Below are 19,499 nucleotides of genomic sequence, written 5' to 3' on the forward strand. Positions count from 1 at the left end.
ATTTTATTGTATTATTACTATTGATGTGCTTTGTGGCTCTTTGCCATGTAGCAGCGGTTCTGCTGTGTATAGGAGCGGAGGAGCTGCAGGAGGCTTTGACCTCTCACTGTGTGGTAACACGTGGTGAGACCATAATCCGCACCAACACAGTGGACAAGGCTACTGATGTGAGGGATGCCATGTCCAAGGCCCTCTATGGCCGACTCTTCAGCTGGATAGTGAACCGTATCAATGCCCTTCTACAGCCGGATATCAAGAGCTGGTATGTGAATTTAAAAGGCCATCAACAGTCAGTCACTTCTTGCTGATTTTGATCAGCTCTTGGAACCAATCAGTTTAAAATTGAGCCACCAATGCCCCAGATTTAAGGCTGTTCATCATTTAAGTGATCTGATTGACTAAAATTGTGAAATATCCACTACTTTCAACTATACAGCAGCAAAGAGTTCAGAATGCAGTTGTTAGTTTCTTTCTCAGTACAGAGTGGTAAAACCTGTACTAGATTTATGAAAGCCTTCTGTGATAATTGTCTGTTGATTTCTGGCTCTGCAGATCTTTCCCTGTATTACGTTTGGTATGCACAGTCTCTCCATCTTAAAGGTGACCTCCATTTCAGCCAACACAGACTGCAGAATATTAATTGCCAGAGCAAGAGGAGAAAAGCACAATGAAAATGAGGTTTCTATAAATTTTTGATATTGAGTTGCATTGAGAAAATTCTATTCAGATGATTAAACAGACTTCAGAAGGAGAATAAGAGGCAGTTCATTGATCCAAGAGAATCCCTCCAGATAGCAGTGTGTGGACATGTCAGAGACTCTAATGCCTTCCAGTCTGTTTCACAAAATCCATATGCACTCGTTTCCACTTCAATCTTTCCCATTTTCATCCTTATTGCCACTAATAACTGTTAACTATGGCAGAAGGTGACCGTCAAAAACTGGTATATTTTGCAGTCAAATGTCGTGTTTCAGGCAGAGTGTGAATCCTTTGTTAGCTCAAATTAAGCACTCCTGTATACCTTGTTTAGGTTGTTTATGTTTTTGTGAAGGCTGTGAAATTTTAATGCTGGTGCCTTAGAAAGGCTCTAATGCTACGTGACATTGGTATAACGTGAAAATGATGTGTCTGGTCTCTCTGTTTGAAGTGCTGCAGAGAGTGGGATGTACGTGGGCATTTTGGACATCTTCGGCTTTGAGAACTTTAAGAAGAACTCGTTTGAGCAGCTGTGCATAAACATTGCCAATGAACAGATTCAGTTCTACTTTAACCAGCACATCTTTGCCCTTGAACAGGTGAGACACTTAGATCTCTCTTTAAACCCTGCATTAACGAGCATTTTTGATCAGTTTGAACAGTTGTGTATTAACATAGATTTTATTGGGATCATGATGTAATCAGATCAACTGAACGACCTCAGAGTTAGTCTTGCTTGCCTCAGGCATGTGATATGTTCAGTCTGTTTATATAATTTTGAATACCACATAATCAAATTTCATTAAAATATTTTTAAAAAAAGTGGCAAATACAACTTGTCATTTTTGTGCTCACCTAATCAACAACTGTGGAAATCGCCCTCTTCCATGGAAGAGGAAAATTAAGGTTCAGAATGTAGACGATAAGAACACAAAACAGGTAGGACTGCAAAGGTGAAATCAGATTGTTGGTTATCCAGGTACTGATACGGATGGCAAGCATGGTATAAATGGGGCTTAGTGCACGGGAAACCTTAAATTAGGCTTAAGCCTCATTCAACCTTTAAAGTAAAGTAAATAGGGTACATACTTCCATACTTAAGACTGATCTAATGGGGTGTGTGTATATTTACCTTAAGAAAGGTGAACATATTGTTCTACATAATTTCCTTAAATGCTGAATGTCACAACAGTGTAAAAGTATGTTGAAAGTGAAGCCAATAAATGGTCTGTGCCCAGCCAGTAGTATTACTGATAAGTGTTTTTTGATGAGTGACCTAAGAGAACACTTCATAAGTTTCAAGCTCATTGTCATGTGCATAAAGAATGCTTTAAGCATCTATATACAATGAAATTCTTGTGCTACAGTTGCACACTCCTACCCAGACACAGTGCAGAAATGATAACGGTAGTACAAAAGTAGCAACCTGTAAAGACTGAACACAGACAAAAGACTGTGCAAGAGTATTAATGTGCTCTAAGCAAGTGAAAATAATGATAAACTGTAAACATTGTAAACATTGTATGCAGTCAGAATGTATGTATTGTAATGCATTTTTGATCAGTATATATGATCAAAAATGTGTATTCACAACTGTACACAGAAGTTCTAGTGTTATAGTATACCACACCTTCAGCATATCACATTCTCTCCATTGAAGACATAACACTCCACAGTGTATTCTGTAGAGACAGCATGTAACTGTACACTATTTAGTATAGTGTTTAGCAGTACAACAAAAATGTAGTGTAATTGAAGAGTGATTTAGACACCCCAGCCGCACTGTTGCTTAATTTTAATCAACAGTGAGGCTCTTTTATTCTGTTTCTGGGCCCTGACAAATTTAACCATAACAAACACTCAAGCTGTCTGTCTGTCTGTCTGTCTGTGTCTCTCTCTCTCTCTCTCTCTCTCTCTCAAAAAAAAAAATCATAAAAGCAAAAAATGAGTAGAGGTTTGTCACTGTCTAGTATAAATACAGTACTCTTATTATAGAGAAGATAACTGTAACCTCCTCCAAATCTAATAATTAAATCAGTTTGCTAAAAATATTTCCTGTTGGTAAGTAATTTACAGATCCACAAAATAGTCCACGGATTCAGCAAGTTGTTGCTTTATTAAGTGTCATTTGTTTTTGCTTATCTTCTTGTCCAGTAAGTGTGTGTGTGTGTGTGTGTGTGTGTGTGTGTGTGTGTGTGTGTGTGTGGTGTATACATGCAGGGCGGTTTGTGTAAGTATTTGGCCTGGAAGGCTGACTGCATAATTCTCCTCATTACTAACAGCAGTATTAGTGAGCTTCATTATAGAGCTGAATGGCAATGTGATTTAACACACACCACTCCTCCTTAGTGATAAACACACAGCACTGCTATTCTGATTAAAACATGAGGAGGGGTTGCAAAAGCCCATCACAATTAATCTGCAGAAGAGTAGACTGAAAGAAATGTCTTTGTTTGCATAATGTTATTGCGATAGTATGACAATATTTGGAGTATGAGTTGCCTTCTCAATTTGACTCAAATTTCAAATATATATTTTTTATTATTCTGCTATATTAGAAGGTGACCAAGTTAAAGCAGTTACTGGAATGAATGAATGAATATTTGTTGTGGTTCAGTGAAGCTCTACCCAGTTATGAACTGTATTTGAGCTAAATATGCATATATTAAGGTGCCGATGTCTGACAGTTACACTGTGTGTGCTTGTCAGATGGAGTATCAGAGTGAGGCGATAGATGCCAGTCTGGTGGAGTACGAGGACAACAGGCCGATTTTGGACATGTTCCTGCAGAAGCCCATGGGGCTTCTCTCACTGCTGGATGAGGAGAGCCGTTTCCCTCAGGCAACAGACCAAACACTCGTTGGTAACGCACTGCACTGAGCTCAGAGCATTTCCTGCACTTACTAACAGCCTGCATTTATGTTGTTTGCGATGTGTGTTAAAAATGACAGACCATACAGACCATAATTAATACTCTAATAGAAACAGTCATTTAACTAGTTCTCATGTTCTTCTTTTATCTCAAGATAAGTTTGAAGACAACCTACGGTACAAGTACTTCTGGAGACCAAAGCGTGTGGAGTTATGCTTTGGAATTCAGCATTATGCTGGAAAGGTAACGCATATTTACTGAACGCAAATCCACTTTATTTTCTCTAATGAGCGTTTTTCTCAAATCAGTACATGTCCTAATATTTGGAAGGTGTTTTCTTGAAGGTGTTATACAGTGTGAATGGTTTTCTGGAGAAGAACCGAGACACTCTCCCTGCAGACATCATGGTTGTTTTGAGAACGTCTGAGAACAAATTGCTGCAGCAGCTGTTCTCCAATCCTCTCACCAAAACTGGTATGTCTCACAACTCTGACACACAAAACTAATTAAATGGGAAATCATGTGGTGTCAAAAGTCCCAGTTTGACATCTTTTTTTTTTTAATGATTTCACATGACTGGCTGAAATTGGGGGTCATCAAAATCAAAGGTCATTACCTGGTCGAAAGTTTTTTCCCAGGCATGATACCGTAGGAATCTACAGATTGTTAACTCCACCACTTAGTATGGGATCCACTTAGTGTAGTGTTAGTATCATCACCACAGCCATGATCACTTTGTGTCATTCTCACACCTCTCTGTCACCCCTTAGGGGTCAATCTCAGGGAAAACTCTGAAGAAGTCAAACATGTTTAGGGAGGATTGTAAAACACTGCTGTTTGGCTGTTTAGATGAATATTTGGAATGTGTCATTACTCACACTTTGAGTGTCTGTTGCTCTTCCTGTGGTAAAGGTCAATCTGAGGGCAACACTTCTATAGATAGGTCACAAAACTGTACTGTCAAATGCCTGGTCTGATGTTGATGGTTTGGTAGAGGTTTTTCAGCATAGCACCTTGTCTGTCTATCTCTTTCTGTGTCTCTCCCTTTTTTATTGTACTTAACTAGAAATCCTTCTCGTTCTTTATCTCTTGTGTGGCTGATCGCTGGGTGGAGAAATAGTAGGATAGAAGAATAGAAGGATCTTTTCATTTTCACTAAGAAGTCCCTCACACTTCCCTGCTGTTTTGCCTCTATCTCTCCTGATTTGGGGTGTTGCAGCGATAAGGTTTTCAAACACCCAGCGGATAAGATGCCACTATTTAGAGCTCTTATAAAGCATGTGCATCTCCTCTTTTCTTTATCATTGTGCTGCTAGCGAGGTGCTTAAAAAAAATGTCAGCCACTAGGTAGGCTTCCATGCCTCGGCTACTAGATTTAGTGAGGAAGAAGGAAGCAGAGCGTTTAATTATGTATTTCACTCTCCTCCACAGATAAGCCATTATTTGCCTCCCATCTCCTTTCAGTATCCTTGAGTGTGTTTTGTCTGAGCAGAATTGAAAGCAGTAAGAAGGCAGTCAATTTTCTACTCTTAATGGATAGAAAAAAGAAAACCTCTCTTGAGTGTGTGTGCGTGTGTGCGTGTGTGCATGTGTGCGTGTGTGTGTGCGCGCACGTGTGTGTTTGTGTGCACCCATGTGACCACACATGCATGTATTTTATTTGTGAGGCAGGAAAATGGCCTCTGCTGCATGGATGAGAATAGCCCACTCCTGTTTGTGATTAAAAAAGTAAATGCATAAATGAGAAAACATTATAACAGTTGTTGATACTGCACTCTCATTGACTCTCCTCCTCTCCTCCACTACCTTAATGTGTATGTGGTTGTCCACTCTTACACTTATCCCTGCTCATCATAGCTGGCTGATGTTTCATCCTGATATAAACCAGTAGAAACAGCATCTTCCTTTTATGTCACAAATATCAGCAAGATTAGAATTTTTGATCTTCAGGCCAAAATATGGGGGGAATTTAATTTGCATATATTTATACCCAATTTTGTAGCTTTCTCCTCTTATCTGTGGAATTGCAGCTATCTGCAGGATCTGATAAAAATCTTTTTGTGCCTGGTGTTGTTTGCTTTACTGACAAGCTTCCTCTTGTAGTCTGCTTCCCACCACTAGGGGGCAGTCTGGATGACTGATTCTCAGCAAGACTGTTCAAAATGAATAGATCAACATTCATTTTGTGTCAAAGCTTCTAATTTTCTGTGAAATATATATATATATATTTGGCATTTGTTGTCTGTCATACCGGGATGACAGGGATGATATAGATAACATAGATTCGGAACTAGGTTGTGCAGGGAGAAGTGTAGCCTTAGAAGGTCACAGGAGGTGACTGGCATGATTCTTGATAGTTTTTTTCTGCACAGATTGAATGCAAAACTGAGCTCATTCAGATGAAATATAGCATAGAATCATGGTTGGATGAGAGAAGAAAAGCTTCATGATTTGTAATGAGTACTCTGAAGGGCTAAATAAAAATGTGTAAAAGATGTAAAAAAATAATAATAAGTTTTTGGGTTTTTTAAAAATCTTTTTAAATTAAGAGTGCAATTATTCATTTTCAATAACACTCAAGTAAAGTATAAATATGCCAAAATAATACTTGAGTAAACTAATGAAGTACAATAACTCAAGTATTTTCTACCCTGTGGATAAAATATAATACTAATTAGTATTAGTATTATTAATATATATTATAATAATAAGTAGGCAAAGAAGAAGTAGTAGTAGTAGAAGAAGAAGAAGAAGAAGAAGGAATTATAGTGCTAGTCCAGCTAATTTGCTTTAATTAATAGGCTATGAGCAACAGATAGACCTGCCCATAACTTTGGAAATGGGATGAAATTTGGACAGAGGTAGCATATTGAGGGATCCCTATCTTATGAAGATGGCAGACTACATGTCTAATGGTCTTTATCACAGCTTATAAGTTATCTTAGTCTCTTAAGTTAACAGTAACAAATGAGGCCCTGTGTGCTCAGATCTCTTGATTACTAAATAAACAGAATCTTCTAGTCTTACTTAAACTAATATACACTAATTTATTGTAATTATACTGATACATTGTCTTCCAACTTCAGTTCTGAGTAGTAAGCTTCCCCAACACTGCACACTTTTTTCCCACTAATAAAACACATCTGATTCAGTTCCTTTAGAGCGTGCTAAAGCTGATGAATATGTTGGAACAATTTGGAACAACTGCTATATTCCTTTTTTAGCTGTGAAGTCAGGAACATACACAATGTTATAACCATACCATACACAGAGTTATCACCATAAACACAAGAAAATCTTTACAGTGTTTAGAAATTAAACTAAGCTTTAGTCCATCCTCCCCTTCAGAGCTCATCTTTGGGGCCTGTCCATGTGGCATGGCTTTGTCACAGGAAATGGATTATATTTGCATGGACAAATTCCCCTGAAGCCTGAGTACATCCGTGGATCAGGCAGATCGGTGTGTTTGGGTTGGCCCTGTTCGAAGACGCTCTGTGGGATCTGCTCTCCCAGTCTGTGGTCATACTGTATGTATATATTCCAAAGTAGGGCCTCAGTATAGATTTACATTAAGCAGCTGTACATTAGAACAAAAATGTAAAGGTTGTTAGAGGGAATAGAGTCGTGTTTGTGTTATGTGAAGACTGAAGTCTCACAGCAGAAGAAAAAAAAAAAGAAGTCTTATAATTTGGAGTTGGATCATTATATGACCATACTGAACAAAAATATAGGCAACAAAATCACATTTCTTAAACAAACACCTACTCCATGAGCCAGTATCATAGTCAAGTCATCCTTAAGTTGAGTTGTGTCATCTCATCCTCGCATCCAAAGTCAAATACAAAGTCAATAATTTGCTCTTATGTCAAGTCAAAGTCAAGTCCTTAATGGACTTCCCTGTGGATGTGGCCAGGGGGAATCTGGCTGCCTTAATTAACTGAAGTAGGCTATAGTAGCCCATTTACATACATGTCAGAGAATGTAAAGCTTTAAAAAAAAAAAAAAAAAAAAAAAAAAAAGTAAAAGTTTGAGTATTATATGCTGAAATCCAAGTTGAGTCTTCAGTTATATATTAGATTAACATAATAGGAGGTTTTGCAGGTTAGGTGTTTGTACAATATGGAATAGCCACTTGCCTCTTCCTAATACATATCTTTGGCTTACTCTCATATCATATTCCCAAAACATCCAAAATGTTAAGTCTTGAGTCTGAATCTGCTCAGATAGGGACTACACACTGACGTACATTTACCCTGATCTAAATTAATGGCTTCAGTTGCTCACCTGTACTTAGATCATTCAGGTAAGATAACCTCAACAAGATGCTAAGTAAACATTTAACCCCAATCTCATGTTCGTAGCAGCTCTGCGGAATCCTTTGCTGCTTTTCTGCTGCGATATGGAGAAAGCAGTCACACTTTTGTCAGCTGTCAGAGCATCTCCTGATAAAGTAAGGCTGTGTCAAGCATCCAAAGCCCATTACAGCGTGCACTCGCTCCACTGATGGATGCTCCCTGACAGTGAAACATGCTGTTCAAAATGCCTCTGGCCTCGGAGCATGGGACACTGACGAGGAGAGGAGGCAGTGGAACAATCTCATTTGCCTGGTTGCTGACTTGATTTTTAAGAATAGTTCATATTTATTTAAAAATGATGAAGGGGCTTGAGAGCGATCAAGGCCACGAGTCAATGTCTGAGAGAAAGCATGCTCGAGCGAGTGAGAAGAGAGTGATATCTAGCAGCTCTCCTCAGCAAAAGTCAGCTTGTAACGGCTGCTGTCTGACAACTTTGATTGTCCCCTGTGTCGACAGCCCGAGTCTGGCCTTCTGAAGTACAAGGCGCACACAGCCTCTGATGAAAGCGAGCAGAGAGGTGTCATATTGAACGAGGGATTGCTTTTTAATCCAGGGCACATTGACTATTCTTGTCAATAGAAACTCAATACAAGTGCCAGCTTGAGATTTTTTTTCTATAGGAATCTTGCTGGGCTTAATTTTCAAAGTGAATGCACAGATGCCAGGGAAGGGCTTTTTTTCTCTTTCTCTCTCTTGCTCGCTCTCTCACTCACTCTCTCTCTCTTTCTTTGTGTTGTCAGCATTTGCCAGAAGCAGCACACGTGAAGTAGAGATGATGGGTGTCATCCTCTTTCACAGAATTGTGCCTTAACAGACAGATGGACCTAGTGGAAGAAAACAACATACATGCACACACAGATCTTGTTTGCTGTTTAACCTTTCTAGAGAAATTGGACACAAGACCGTATTGTCTTGAGTATTACATTTTAGATATTTCAGTAAAACTGCACCAAAGCTAAAAGCAATACATGATCCTAGATACAGGAATAGTAATAAATTATTGTCTATGCAATGCAATATTACTGTAACAATATATACATGACAGTAATTTTATATAAACATATAGGTGCGCTGTCAGCTTTCCTTTTCATATGTGTGTGTGTGTATGTGGCATGAGCATGCACTGACATGTTGCGTGCTTCTCCCAGTATTACTAGTTCATCATGACAAATATGAGCAGCTTATCTGCAGAGAGAAAGTAGGAGATGGAGAGATGTATTGATATAGCTCAAAGGTGAGAGAGAGAGAGAGAGAGAGAGAGATGTTATACAGTACAGACAGAGACTGAAATGTTCATTTAAATCTATAAGAGGGGGATGTTGATATAGGCAATAACAGTGCTTATAGATCTCCGCATGTACTCAATAGGTCAGATAAGTGCAGACGATCACAGTGCTACTGTATTTAAACTTATTCTTGGCCTGCTCGAGCATGAACTCACACTGGTTGGAGTGTCTCGTGGTGAGGTACAGTAACTACCACTACAGCTTTGCCGGATAAATATACTGCATCATATTTTATACTAATGCTGATTTTTGTAATTCTTAGATCATATTGGAAATTCAGTGTAATTTAGGTTTTAGTGTGATTTTTATTTGTAATACTATTCTAGCTAGTTCTATTTTAGCCATCATTGACAAATGACAAAACAAAAAGTTATTAGTCTGCTTTCTGTTTCATTTTAATTTAGTTAGTTTCAGAGATGATTCATATTTTTGCTGTAGATTTTTAAAATTTATTTTAGTGTTCATTTAATTTAATTTAGTTTTAATGTTTTTTTTTATTATTTCATTCCATTTCATTTTTAGTAACCACTGTAGGAAGGTCCACCTCACACTTTTTTCTTTTTCTCACACAATTTTCTGTTAGTGTTAGTACTGATACTATGCACTAAGTGATGCATCACTACTGAAGCTTTAGTTAATGTGCACATAATGAACTCTTCTCTCAAAAGGTTTATATTTTATTTGGTTAGTTTCAGAGATAATTCGTAGTGTTAATGTAATTTTATTATTTATTTTATCTTACTATTTTTAGTTGTAGTTTTAACTTTCATTAACTATAATAACCATGGTTGGAACCTCACACTTTTCTTCTACTCTCTAATTAATATAGCACTAAGTGATGCATCACTCTTGGAGCTTTTGTTAATGTACATGTAATGAATTCCTCTCTCAAAAAGTTTTAAATAGAATAATCAAACTTTTACTAACAGGGAGATACAGAGCTTCAGCTTGGTGGTCAGTATTTGCTACAGCACTATTCCTTTGGATGCTGTCTTCTTACTTACTGAGTGTTATTTCTTAGAGTGACCATACAACATTACATTACACAGGATAATTAGCTCAAAATGCTCAAACACAGTCAATGTTCTTTATCTAGTCTGTCTCTTGCATCTGTGGGGATGTGACAGAGATGAGGATGCATCAGCTGACTTTGTCCTCTAAGCCTGCTGGCCAGTATTGATGAATTCCTGAGCTCTAATTAGAAGTGACAAATTACTCTCACTCTTGTTGTGGACAATTTGAAAACATAATGTCCTTGTTCAGAATGATCAGTAAAAAAGTTATGTATGATCAACATTCCGCAACACAGAATGCCATGATGTTAATGAGAGTGGAGAGACAGTGAGTAATACACTATAAAAGGAGGAAGCTTAGAAATCGGAATATAATGAAAGACTGACAAACGGCTTGTTTAAGTGACATCTGCTGAGTGCAAACTAGAAAACACAGCAGTACAGTAGTTTTATAGCTCCAGATTCCTCTAGTCTGCACATACACACACGCACACGCACGCATACACATACACGTTCACTGGGTTAATGCTGCTTTCCGTTTCTGCGGTGGGTATTTTTCTAAAGGTGTGTGGCACATCTGTGCTGCTATTGTTTATTCATGCAGTCGAGCCTTTGAAATGTGTTAAAATGCTTCCCACTCATTATAAAACTCCTGCCACCCATGGATTAGCACTTTGATGTCACCAATCCTGCTTCAAAGGCTGCTTTCAGTACCATTAATCAGAGTTTAGCCTCTGAAGACTCAGCCAGAGAAAACATTTGGACATCTTGTGCAGAAGTTTTGAAATGCACAGACTGCCGTGCGTGTGCTACAGTGGGACTGCATATCCTGTATTACAGTGTACTGTGTGTGCCTGTGAGTGTGTGTGTGCCTGTGAGTGTGTGTGTGCCTGTGAGTGTGTGTGTGCCTGTGAGTGTGTGTGTGAGGATGCTTTGCTGTGAAGTTTCCTGTACTGTTGTGTTTTGTGTCTCAACCATTTTCTGTGCTGCTATTTTAAGAGGTTTATACATCAGCAGTTCAGGTCTGTGTCTAAATGTTCTTTTAAGTCATTGCTACTGTATATTAGAGAAGTAACCAAATACAAATACAGTACGCATTCTAAACAAATACAAATACAGATATGAACGATAGGTGATGTATTAGTTTTTCTGGGGTTTTTTGAATGTTTACCAGAAGGTTTTACAATAATGTTTGGATCCCAAAGGACAAAAGAAAAAACTCATATAAGAGCAAAGTTTTTACTTTAATGTAGCTTTAAAGGACAGCTTGTGGAAGCTTGTAGAGAGGGTTGCCATCTAATCAAAATTCCCACTCCAACTACAGCTCAAAAGATTGCAGAAGAACTGCACCCCAGCTTTATAGAAGATTTTGATTTTGTGTGCCCAGTTAACTTTTCTGATCTTTCTGGAATACAACAAACCCCCACTGAAGTAAATCTAATAAAATATTATTAGGTGTCTGTTGTTGTCAACTGGAATTTGAGTTGGGAAAGACATTGCTGCTTTTAAACAGTTAACTTGCTTACTCACATTAGTCACATTAGATAGAAAGTTCCACAAGGCATCTGGTTCAGATGCTAAATGAAGTGTTCTGCAAATTGTTAATGTTTAAATTTGTGAATGAAAAATGACTTCTTTTTTCTAGTAGCCTTGTTTTTTTGAGTGTTTACCAGTATTTCTAGGGCATAGTGATAAGGTTCACATTAAAGAAAAATAAACTTGTGATATAGACCATGCACACTTCTGGTTTACACCCAAATTTGAAAACAGACATGAATATTTAGGACACTACGCAGATTCAGATAATTCCATTGTGTTACACCCCTACTGTATAGGGATTTATATTTTAAGTTGTGAATAAGATTAACTTTTATCATGCTGCGCACTGTATGTCTATAAAAGATCCACTTTATAAGTCTTGCTATAAACAGCTCTTACTCAGGTCTGTAACTAGGCAGTTGTTTTCCAGGTAACCTGGCCACCTCCAGAGCCAGAGTCACTGCAGCATCCCGATCTCTGCCTCCTCAACTCCACGCAGGACGTAACAAGGTATGTACCAGCACACCTCATACACCTTTCATCATGCCACATGTAAGGAATAAAACACACGGAGACATGGGATCATAGGAAAATAAGTAATGATAGAATCGTGTGATAGGGGTGTCTCCCTGAAATTGACTATTTTCCTATAACTGCACATCCTGAAGGGATTTCTTCCTCTTATACGGCAGTGATTTGCCAACATTCTTTTTTTATTTATTTAAAAAAAAAAAAAACAATGTCTCTTCATCTGTTTATAATGAATTTAATATTGTGGAAAGTCCATTAGTTCCCTAGAAACCACCATTCCCTCACCAGCCTCTCTTTTCTCTCTCTCTCTTGAAGTTAGGACAAAATACAGCTGGTCAGATAACTAATAAACTGGAAGTCCTCTGTCCTGAACACTGTCTGTTTGTGTTTAAAAAAAAAAAAAAAAAAGAAAAAAAGAACAGGTTTACCTCAAAGCGCTGATTTGGAGTCTCCTTCCATAAATGTTAAATAAACCTCTTCATACAGAAAAACTATATGTTTTTGGACTTGTATGTTTATTATTAGGCCTGAATTATGTGAGTGTTCACTGTATAGAGAATTAGTATTAGTAACTGTAAGATATAAAAGGAGAGCATTGAACTGGTGCTCTTTGTAGAAACTTGATAGAAAATCAACACTTTCTGGCCAGTTAGATGTGAAAATTCCATAGTGCTGTGGTATAAGCATGATTAACGATCTTTTCAGTCATTTGTCATTTGTTCATTTTCCATGTCCTGTAATGTTCTACTGGAATGTTCTACTCTCTGTATGATACCAGTTTTAAGTCTACACATTCTTCTAACTTATGTAATTTTCCTTTCTGATTCAGTAACAATTATGACTGTGTGATCACATTATTTCTAACATATTGGGTGTCTCCAAAATAAAAAGTAATAATAATAATAATAATAAAGCTGTTAAGTTTGTATTCAGAGTCAGGAAGCTGGTAAAATGGCAGCAGAAAACACTGGGATGAGAGGGAACAGTTTGTGGTTTGTAACACTTTCTAACTCTGTTTTACTTAACAGTTCATTTCAAGCAAGAAATAGTGGGTGTATTCACAGAATAATCATTCTAAACCATCATTTCCAAAGGATGCATTTAAAAAAGGTATCCTTTAGGGACTGTTAGCATGTGCTGGTAACCTGGCAACATAGTGACATTTTGTGCCTTGAAGCCTGTCTCAATCTGTTTCCTTACAGATACGTTCATAGCTTTAAAACACTGCCTTATAAGAGATCTGACTGATGAGACAGCATAGCAAGGCATTAGGACAGCTGCCTTTTATTTTGGACACACCTAATATCTTCTTAATGTTAATATCACTAACTCAACCCCCTAGCATCTGGTCTCTGTGTATGAATACTTACTTTAACTCCTCATCTATCTGTTCTTTCTACCTCTCTGTTTCCAAATGACCCTACTCTACTCTCAGTCTCCTAGATATCGGAAAAAGGTAAGATTGTTAAACCTTTCAAAACTTTCTGAATTTTCCATCATTGGGTGTTGGTTTCTCAGGTTCATTTTTTTTTCAGTCAAAATCATTCAGGTTTGCTTATTGCTGATTTAGGCCTATTGTCCTCTTACACAAAACATTTGCTATATTATTTTGCTTTATAACACAAAACTGTTCAATTAACTTCTTGAATCTGTTTGGTCAAGTGGTGTCGATTTCAGTTTCTGTAAAAGAGCAGCTCCGACAATAATTCAAATGATCGGCTTGTATTAATGGGCTCATTAGAATACACTAGTTCTATAACAGCTCATTTACAGGGACTGAATAAACAAATTTAAAAACATGTTATTTAATAAAGAAAAATACTTATTTTTGATATGATTAAGTATTCTGTAAGGAGACATTTATTTAACGTTTATGGAAGAAGTCTCAAGTACTGTAACAGTCAGTAAGCTTTCCACCACAGGAAAGAGTTCAGGAGAGAGGACAGAGGCGCTTTCTGGTTTCTCTGTAAAATGACAAGCTGTATGTTTTGTTTTATTAACTTCAAGAAAAAAATGTTGGTGAGGGATGAACTGTTTATATCTGTAATGTAAGTGACAACTATCTTGTCTCTAGAATGTTCCTTAACATTAAATGTAACTATGAATGGTTAAATAGTATGAAGTTATTCTTTAATGAATAAAAATTTGTAATTGTTTGTCAAATTGTTGTGGCATAAGAGAAATGAAACACTTTGGGATGTGCTGTTACAGGAAAATAATCCACTTCATGTACCCACCCCACTGTATTTTATTACTTACACATCAAATAAAAATCATTTCTGCCCTGGGATATAGCTTATGATAAAAAAAAAAAAAAAAAAAAAAAAAATGTGTGCATGTGTGAATATTGTAGTAATTTTACAACCAGCTAAAGTGGCAGATACAAAACTTCAGCAAGTTACAAGCAATGCCAAAAGTGGGAAAGATGTAGAGAGGGAGATCTTGTTAAAGTATTCACACAGGAACCATTCTCATTCCCCTGTTTCTCTCAGAGACATGTTGGACAAAGTCAACTGTCAAAACCTCCAATTATTGAATGTAAGGCCAGTGAAATAAAATTGTGGGCATACCTTTCTCCTTTGCTCAGATGAAATGAAGTATTAAGATATGCACTTTGCTGCATAGATGTTCCATAAAATATTTATCACATCGTTAAATTTGATGAGTCCAAGAGAGGAGATAGCTGTTAAGATCATATTATGTTCTTGTTAAAACACTGGTGAAAAGCAGAAGTTGGTTTGAGATGACGAGGTTCATCATTTAAAAAAAAGTACCCTGAAGTATTAATGTCACCAGTATGCTCTCACTACTCCTGCCCTCATGATGTTGTTTTTAAGTGCTTATTTTCTTATAAGCCACTGATGATGAAGTTGACATTATTGTTATCCTATTTTATTGGATTTATTTTATTACTCCATTATAGTGCATTTACAATTCCAGAGGGGAGAGAGATTTAGCCATGTGTTAAACACATCAATAAACTGGACCTGTGTGGATTCTGCAATACATGCTGTTCCCATTCTCCCTTCTCATGCATTTAATCAGTCTCAATTGTTTCCATTTGTGCAATTGTTGTTTTTTCTGTTAGGGCTCATTTATTCAGTCCTCACTTTTAGCAAGTCAGAGATTTACTATTATCATATTTATCCATCTATCTATCAATCTATCTATACATATATTGTATAAACTGACTAAAACTGAAGTGTGTGTTGATTTAGGTGGACACCATGGAGATGATGAGACACCCAGAGGAGACCACAAACATGAGAAGACAGACTGTAGCTTCCTACTTCCGTGTGAGTGTCTCACAATGGTGTCTTAGCACTATAAGACTTTTAGGAGAAATTAGCTACATTGACAATTAGGTAAAATTAAAGGGATAATTATAAGTACGTTGTAATAATGGCTTTCATATCTTTTGCCAATGTTTGTTTCATAGCCAGTGTTCATAGACAATGTTTCCTAGCCATTTTTTACTCTGTAATGTGTGTTTGTGTTTTTCTCTAGTATTCTCTGATGGATCTCCTGTCTAAGATGGTAATGGGTACGCCTCACTTTGTGCGCTGCATTAAACCCAACGATGATCGCCAGGCTCTGCGCTTCTGTCAAGAGCGTGTGATGGTGCAGCTACGATACACAGGCATCCTGGAGACAGTCAACATCCGACGCCAGGGCTTCTCCCACCGCATCACCTTTGATGACTTTGTTAACAGGTAAGAGAGCTCAGAGCCGCTGTCACAGCCACTCAGGAGCTCTTGTACAACAAGCCCTATCACACAAATCATGCCTTGTTAATTAGGCAGAATAAGTGGGACAGAGTCAGTAACGTGTAGTTATTAATGGGAAAACTCTGTACTCCCTGAGCAAAGGATGCGAAGATTCAGAGGAAAGTAGCTACTAAATGAGGACAGAAAGGAAAAGGATGAAAAGGAAGATTTCTGGTATCTGGTTTATTGTCATTATCCAGCTGTGCATCTTCAGTTAAATGTGTGCAGTTTGCTTTATTTACAGGACTTTTCAGGTCTTTTTTTTCTTTCTTTTTTTTTTATGACAGAAATAATAGTTTTGTGACAGTATAGGAAAACCCATTAGATGTTGCCATGACTGATTTCTGAATACAGCCAAAAAATGATGGAAAAACAGGTACCAAAATTTGCCAGTAAAATGCCATTGATTCTCTATTATAAGAGAACATGAATATATTTTCCCAAAATGATGTGAAAAAATGTTTTCTGTAGGCTTTCTAACCCTGTCTTGGGTTTTCTGCCTGCAGAGATCATGTTGGGTAAAGAGCCAGTTAAACATATTCAGCAGTAAATGCAATCAGTCTTCCTAAACATGTGTAAAACCTTGTGATTTTTCTCACACAGTGAATGTCAGGCTTTGATCAAGTTGTTGGATAGCTGTGTGCTGTAGCGAAATGGATATACACCTAATCAATTCAGTTTGTAATCAGATACTAGCTTTCAAATTGTCTGTAATGCTCCTGTGTCCTCGCATTACCATCAAAGCAGAGAAGAGCACTTACACAATTTGTACAGATTACAGCAGACAAAGTTTTAAAATGTTTAAAGATTCAATAAAAAAAATGAATTTAGTCAACAGAACTGACTGAATTAATCAGCGATTATTTCCCCACTGATGTATGTGCTTGAACGAGATCAGACGTGAAGAGATGGCAATGAGGCTTGAGTTTTAAATGCCATGAGTGACAGTGCCAGCTATAAAATAATTAACCAGAGTTTGTGAGCAGCACTGAGGAGATGCCTGGATACTGTACAAAACTGTAACTCTTCTTCTCTTCTGAAAGGTCTCACAATTTTCTTGTTCTCTTTTATCAAGTTTAGGTTTTTGGGTCAAGATAGGTTTTTATATTAATTTAATTAATTTTTTTTTTCAATTAAACCCCAGGCATGGACTAAGGCATCAGACAAACACCTCAGCAGTCACATTGCCCCACATTAAAATGCTCAGGAGGGGCTTTTACCCACAGGCCATTAGGATCCTACTACTAGTCCCACTAACCTGACTCCCATTACTGTGCACATGCCCCTTTAGTGCCCCTGCACTTTAGACTTTTTAGACCTGCACTTTAGACTGCCTGCCCGCCTCCTATACGTACATTTCCTCTATTATGCACTAGGCTCATTTCACACCACTTCACCACAACTGTTGGCACAAGGCAGAGTATCCCTCCTCTCCCACTGTTACTGCCTCATCATATTTATCATATTCTTTATTGCTTTCTTTATTTTATATTTTATTACCTTTATTATTATTCTTGCTTATTTCCACTCTGCATTTCACTATGCATTGTACTACATGTTGTATAAATGTATGTGACAAATAAAACCTTTGAATCCTTTTATATTAATAAATTTATTTATAAGATAAACTTCACCATATCAATTATTATGAATTATTATGAATTTATTCATTCTATGTATATGTGTATTATATGTATATTATAAGCCTTAGATTATGTTGAGCACCTGCCAAGTCACTGTGAATTAGTTATTAATGTAGGAAAGATAATATGAAAAACTAGGGTTAGGGTTAGGGTTAGGGTTAGCAGCTGGAACTACTATCCGAGCTGCTGTTATAGAATCACCATTTTAAATCAATAACAAAACGATATACTTTCTGACCAATCCGATTACAGAATTCATCAGAGCTGTGGTATCAGTTCCTTTAATTAACATAGATGGACTACTTTGAAGAATGCTGAATTTAAAAAAAAAAAAGAACTTTTAAAAGGCTTTGGAACACATTCTTTCCTTTTTTTTTTTTTTTTTTGTCTCAGCCCGAAATGAAAATTTACATGTAGGTCATCTACATTAGCATCTCACACAGTTTAGCGCTCCTCCAAAAGGGAAACAACAAACTCCAGGCGTTCCTCCTCTTTCTTGTTATCTTTCAGATCAGAGGACTGTCCTGGTTATTTAGTTTTTCCCAGGACTCGCTCTGTCTTTCATGACCGTCCATGCTATGCTTTGTGACCATTACATCCATGTTTAGTGGATTTCATAATTCTGCATTCAAGGCAGTGGAGGAACAGGCCCTCATATGTAACTCCACTAAGAACTAGCTTAAATTTGTATGACTTTATCAAAGCCTTCTCTGAAGTCATGGAAGTGTCCTCTTTGTGTCCATCATCAAAGAGATTACAGGTATCAACATGAATTAATATGAAAGGCAGTGGGTACTGGTGTATCAAAGAGATATTTTGTCCTGGAAACACAATAGTTGTTATCTTCCTCCGCAAAGCAGACGAACACCCAGTATCAACCTGGCCCTTCGTGAGCCTTGATCTGTGTGAACAATGAACCTGAGGTCCTGCTGCTGTTACTGCTGCTTTCAAGTGCATGACAACAGTAAACACTGTGAACACAGCAAACCAAGGGTTAAAGTCTTTCAGATTTCATGTTTACTAGTCAAACAACTTTCTAAAGCTACAAACAATGGACATACTATATTACAGTCCATAGCTGAATGTATACTCAACTGTTTTTATTTAATGCAGAGAATGTTTTTATCCACACAGCTAAGCCATATTTTAAACAAAAAGTGAAACAACACTCAAGTGACCTTTCAAAAATGAAGATTAAGGCTTGATTCAAATGGTCTAATTAACATAAATAAAAAATCATTTGAACAAATAATTTGATATTGAAACCCTATTGTGTATTACAGAAACATGTTCTGCTGTTTTTTGACCTGAGACTAATTAGTTGAAATAACATAAATTACCAGTCTTTTGGAAATAAAATTAAAAAAAAAAAAAAAGAAAAAGAATTTAAGGTAATGTTTTATGCCCTGTGTGTGTGTTGACTTACCGAAACTGGACACATCCAGTTTCAAAATGTCACCTGATCTTTTTACGGTCTTCAACGGTCCAGTTCCTCAAGGTTCAATGTGTTGTGCATTCTGAGATGCTTTTCTGCTCACCACGGTTGTAAAGAGTGACTGTAGCCTTCCTGTCAGCTTAAACCAGATTGGTCATTCTGCTCTCTCATCACCAGGGTTTTTTTATCCGCAGAACTGTAGCTCACTGGATTTTTTTTTTTTTACCATTGTGTGTAAATTATAGAGCCTGTTGTGCCAGAAGATCAGCAGTTTCTGAAATACTCAGACCAGCCTGTCTGGTTTTCAAAGACAGGTGTACTGGTATTCCTAATAAAGTGGTCTGTGAGTCTATACTGAGTAT

General features: G+C 37.3%; 1 protein-coding gene across 1 annotated transcript in view; it reads left to right on the forward strand.

Annotated features, from left to right (window-relative positions):
• Positions 1-19,499, forward strand: part of myo3b (myosin IIIB) — an 81,093-nt gene that overhangs the window by 33,795 nt on the left and 27,799 nt on the right. Inside the window, exons 19-27 of the mRNA XM_053234049.1 lie at positions 52-262; positions 1,148-1,295; positions 3,406-3,559; positions 3,723-3,811; positions 3,913-4,042; positions 12,192-12,271; positions 13,728-13,748; positions 15,511-15,588; positions 15,800-16,005. Of these exons, the coding sequence (XP_053090024.1) occupies positions 52-262; positions 1,148-1,295; positions 3,406-3,559; positions 3,723-3,811; positions 3,913-4,042; positions 12,192-12,271; positions 13,728-13,748; positions 15,511-15,588; positions 15,800-16,005 (1,117 nt within the window). The remainder of the gene's footprint in view (positions 1-51; positions 263-1,147; positions 1,296-3,405; positions 3,560-3,722; positions 3,812-3,912; positions 4,043-12,191; positions 12,272-13,727; positions 13,749-15,510; positions 15,589-15,799; positions 16,006-19,499) is intronic.

Source organism: Pangasianodon hypophthalmus, chromosome 5 (assembly GCF_027358585.1).
Source record: "Pangasianodon hypophthalmus isolate fPanHyp1 chromosome 5, fPanHyp1.pri, whole genome shotgun sequence".
Taxonomy (NCBI): Eukaryota; Metazoa; Chordata; class Actinopteri; order Siluriformes; family Pangasiidae; genus Pangasianodon; species Pangasianodon hypophthalmus.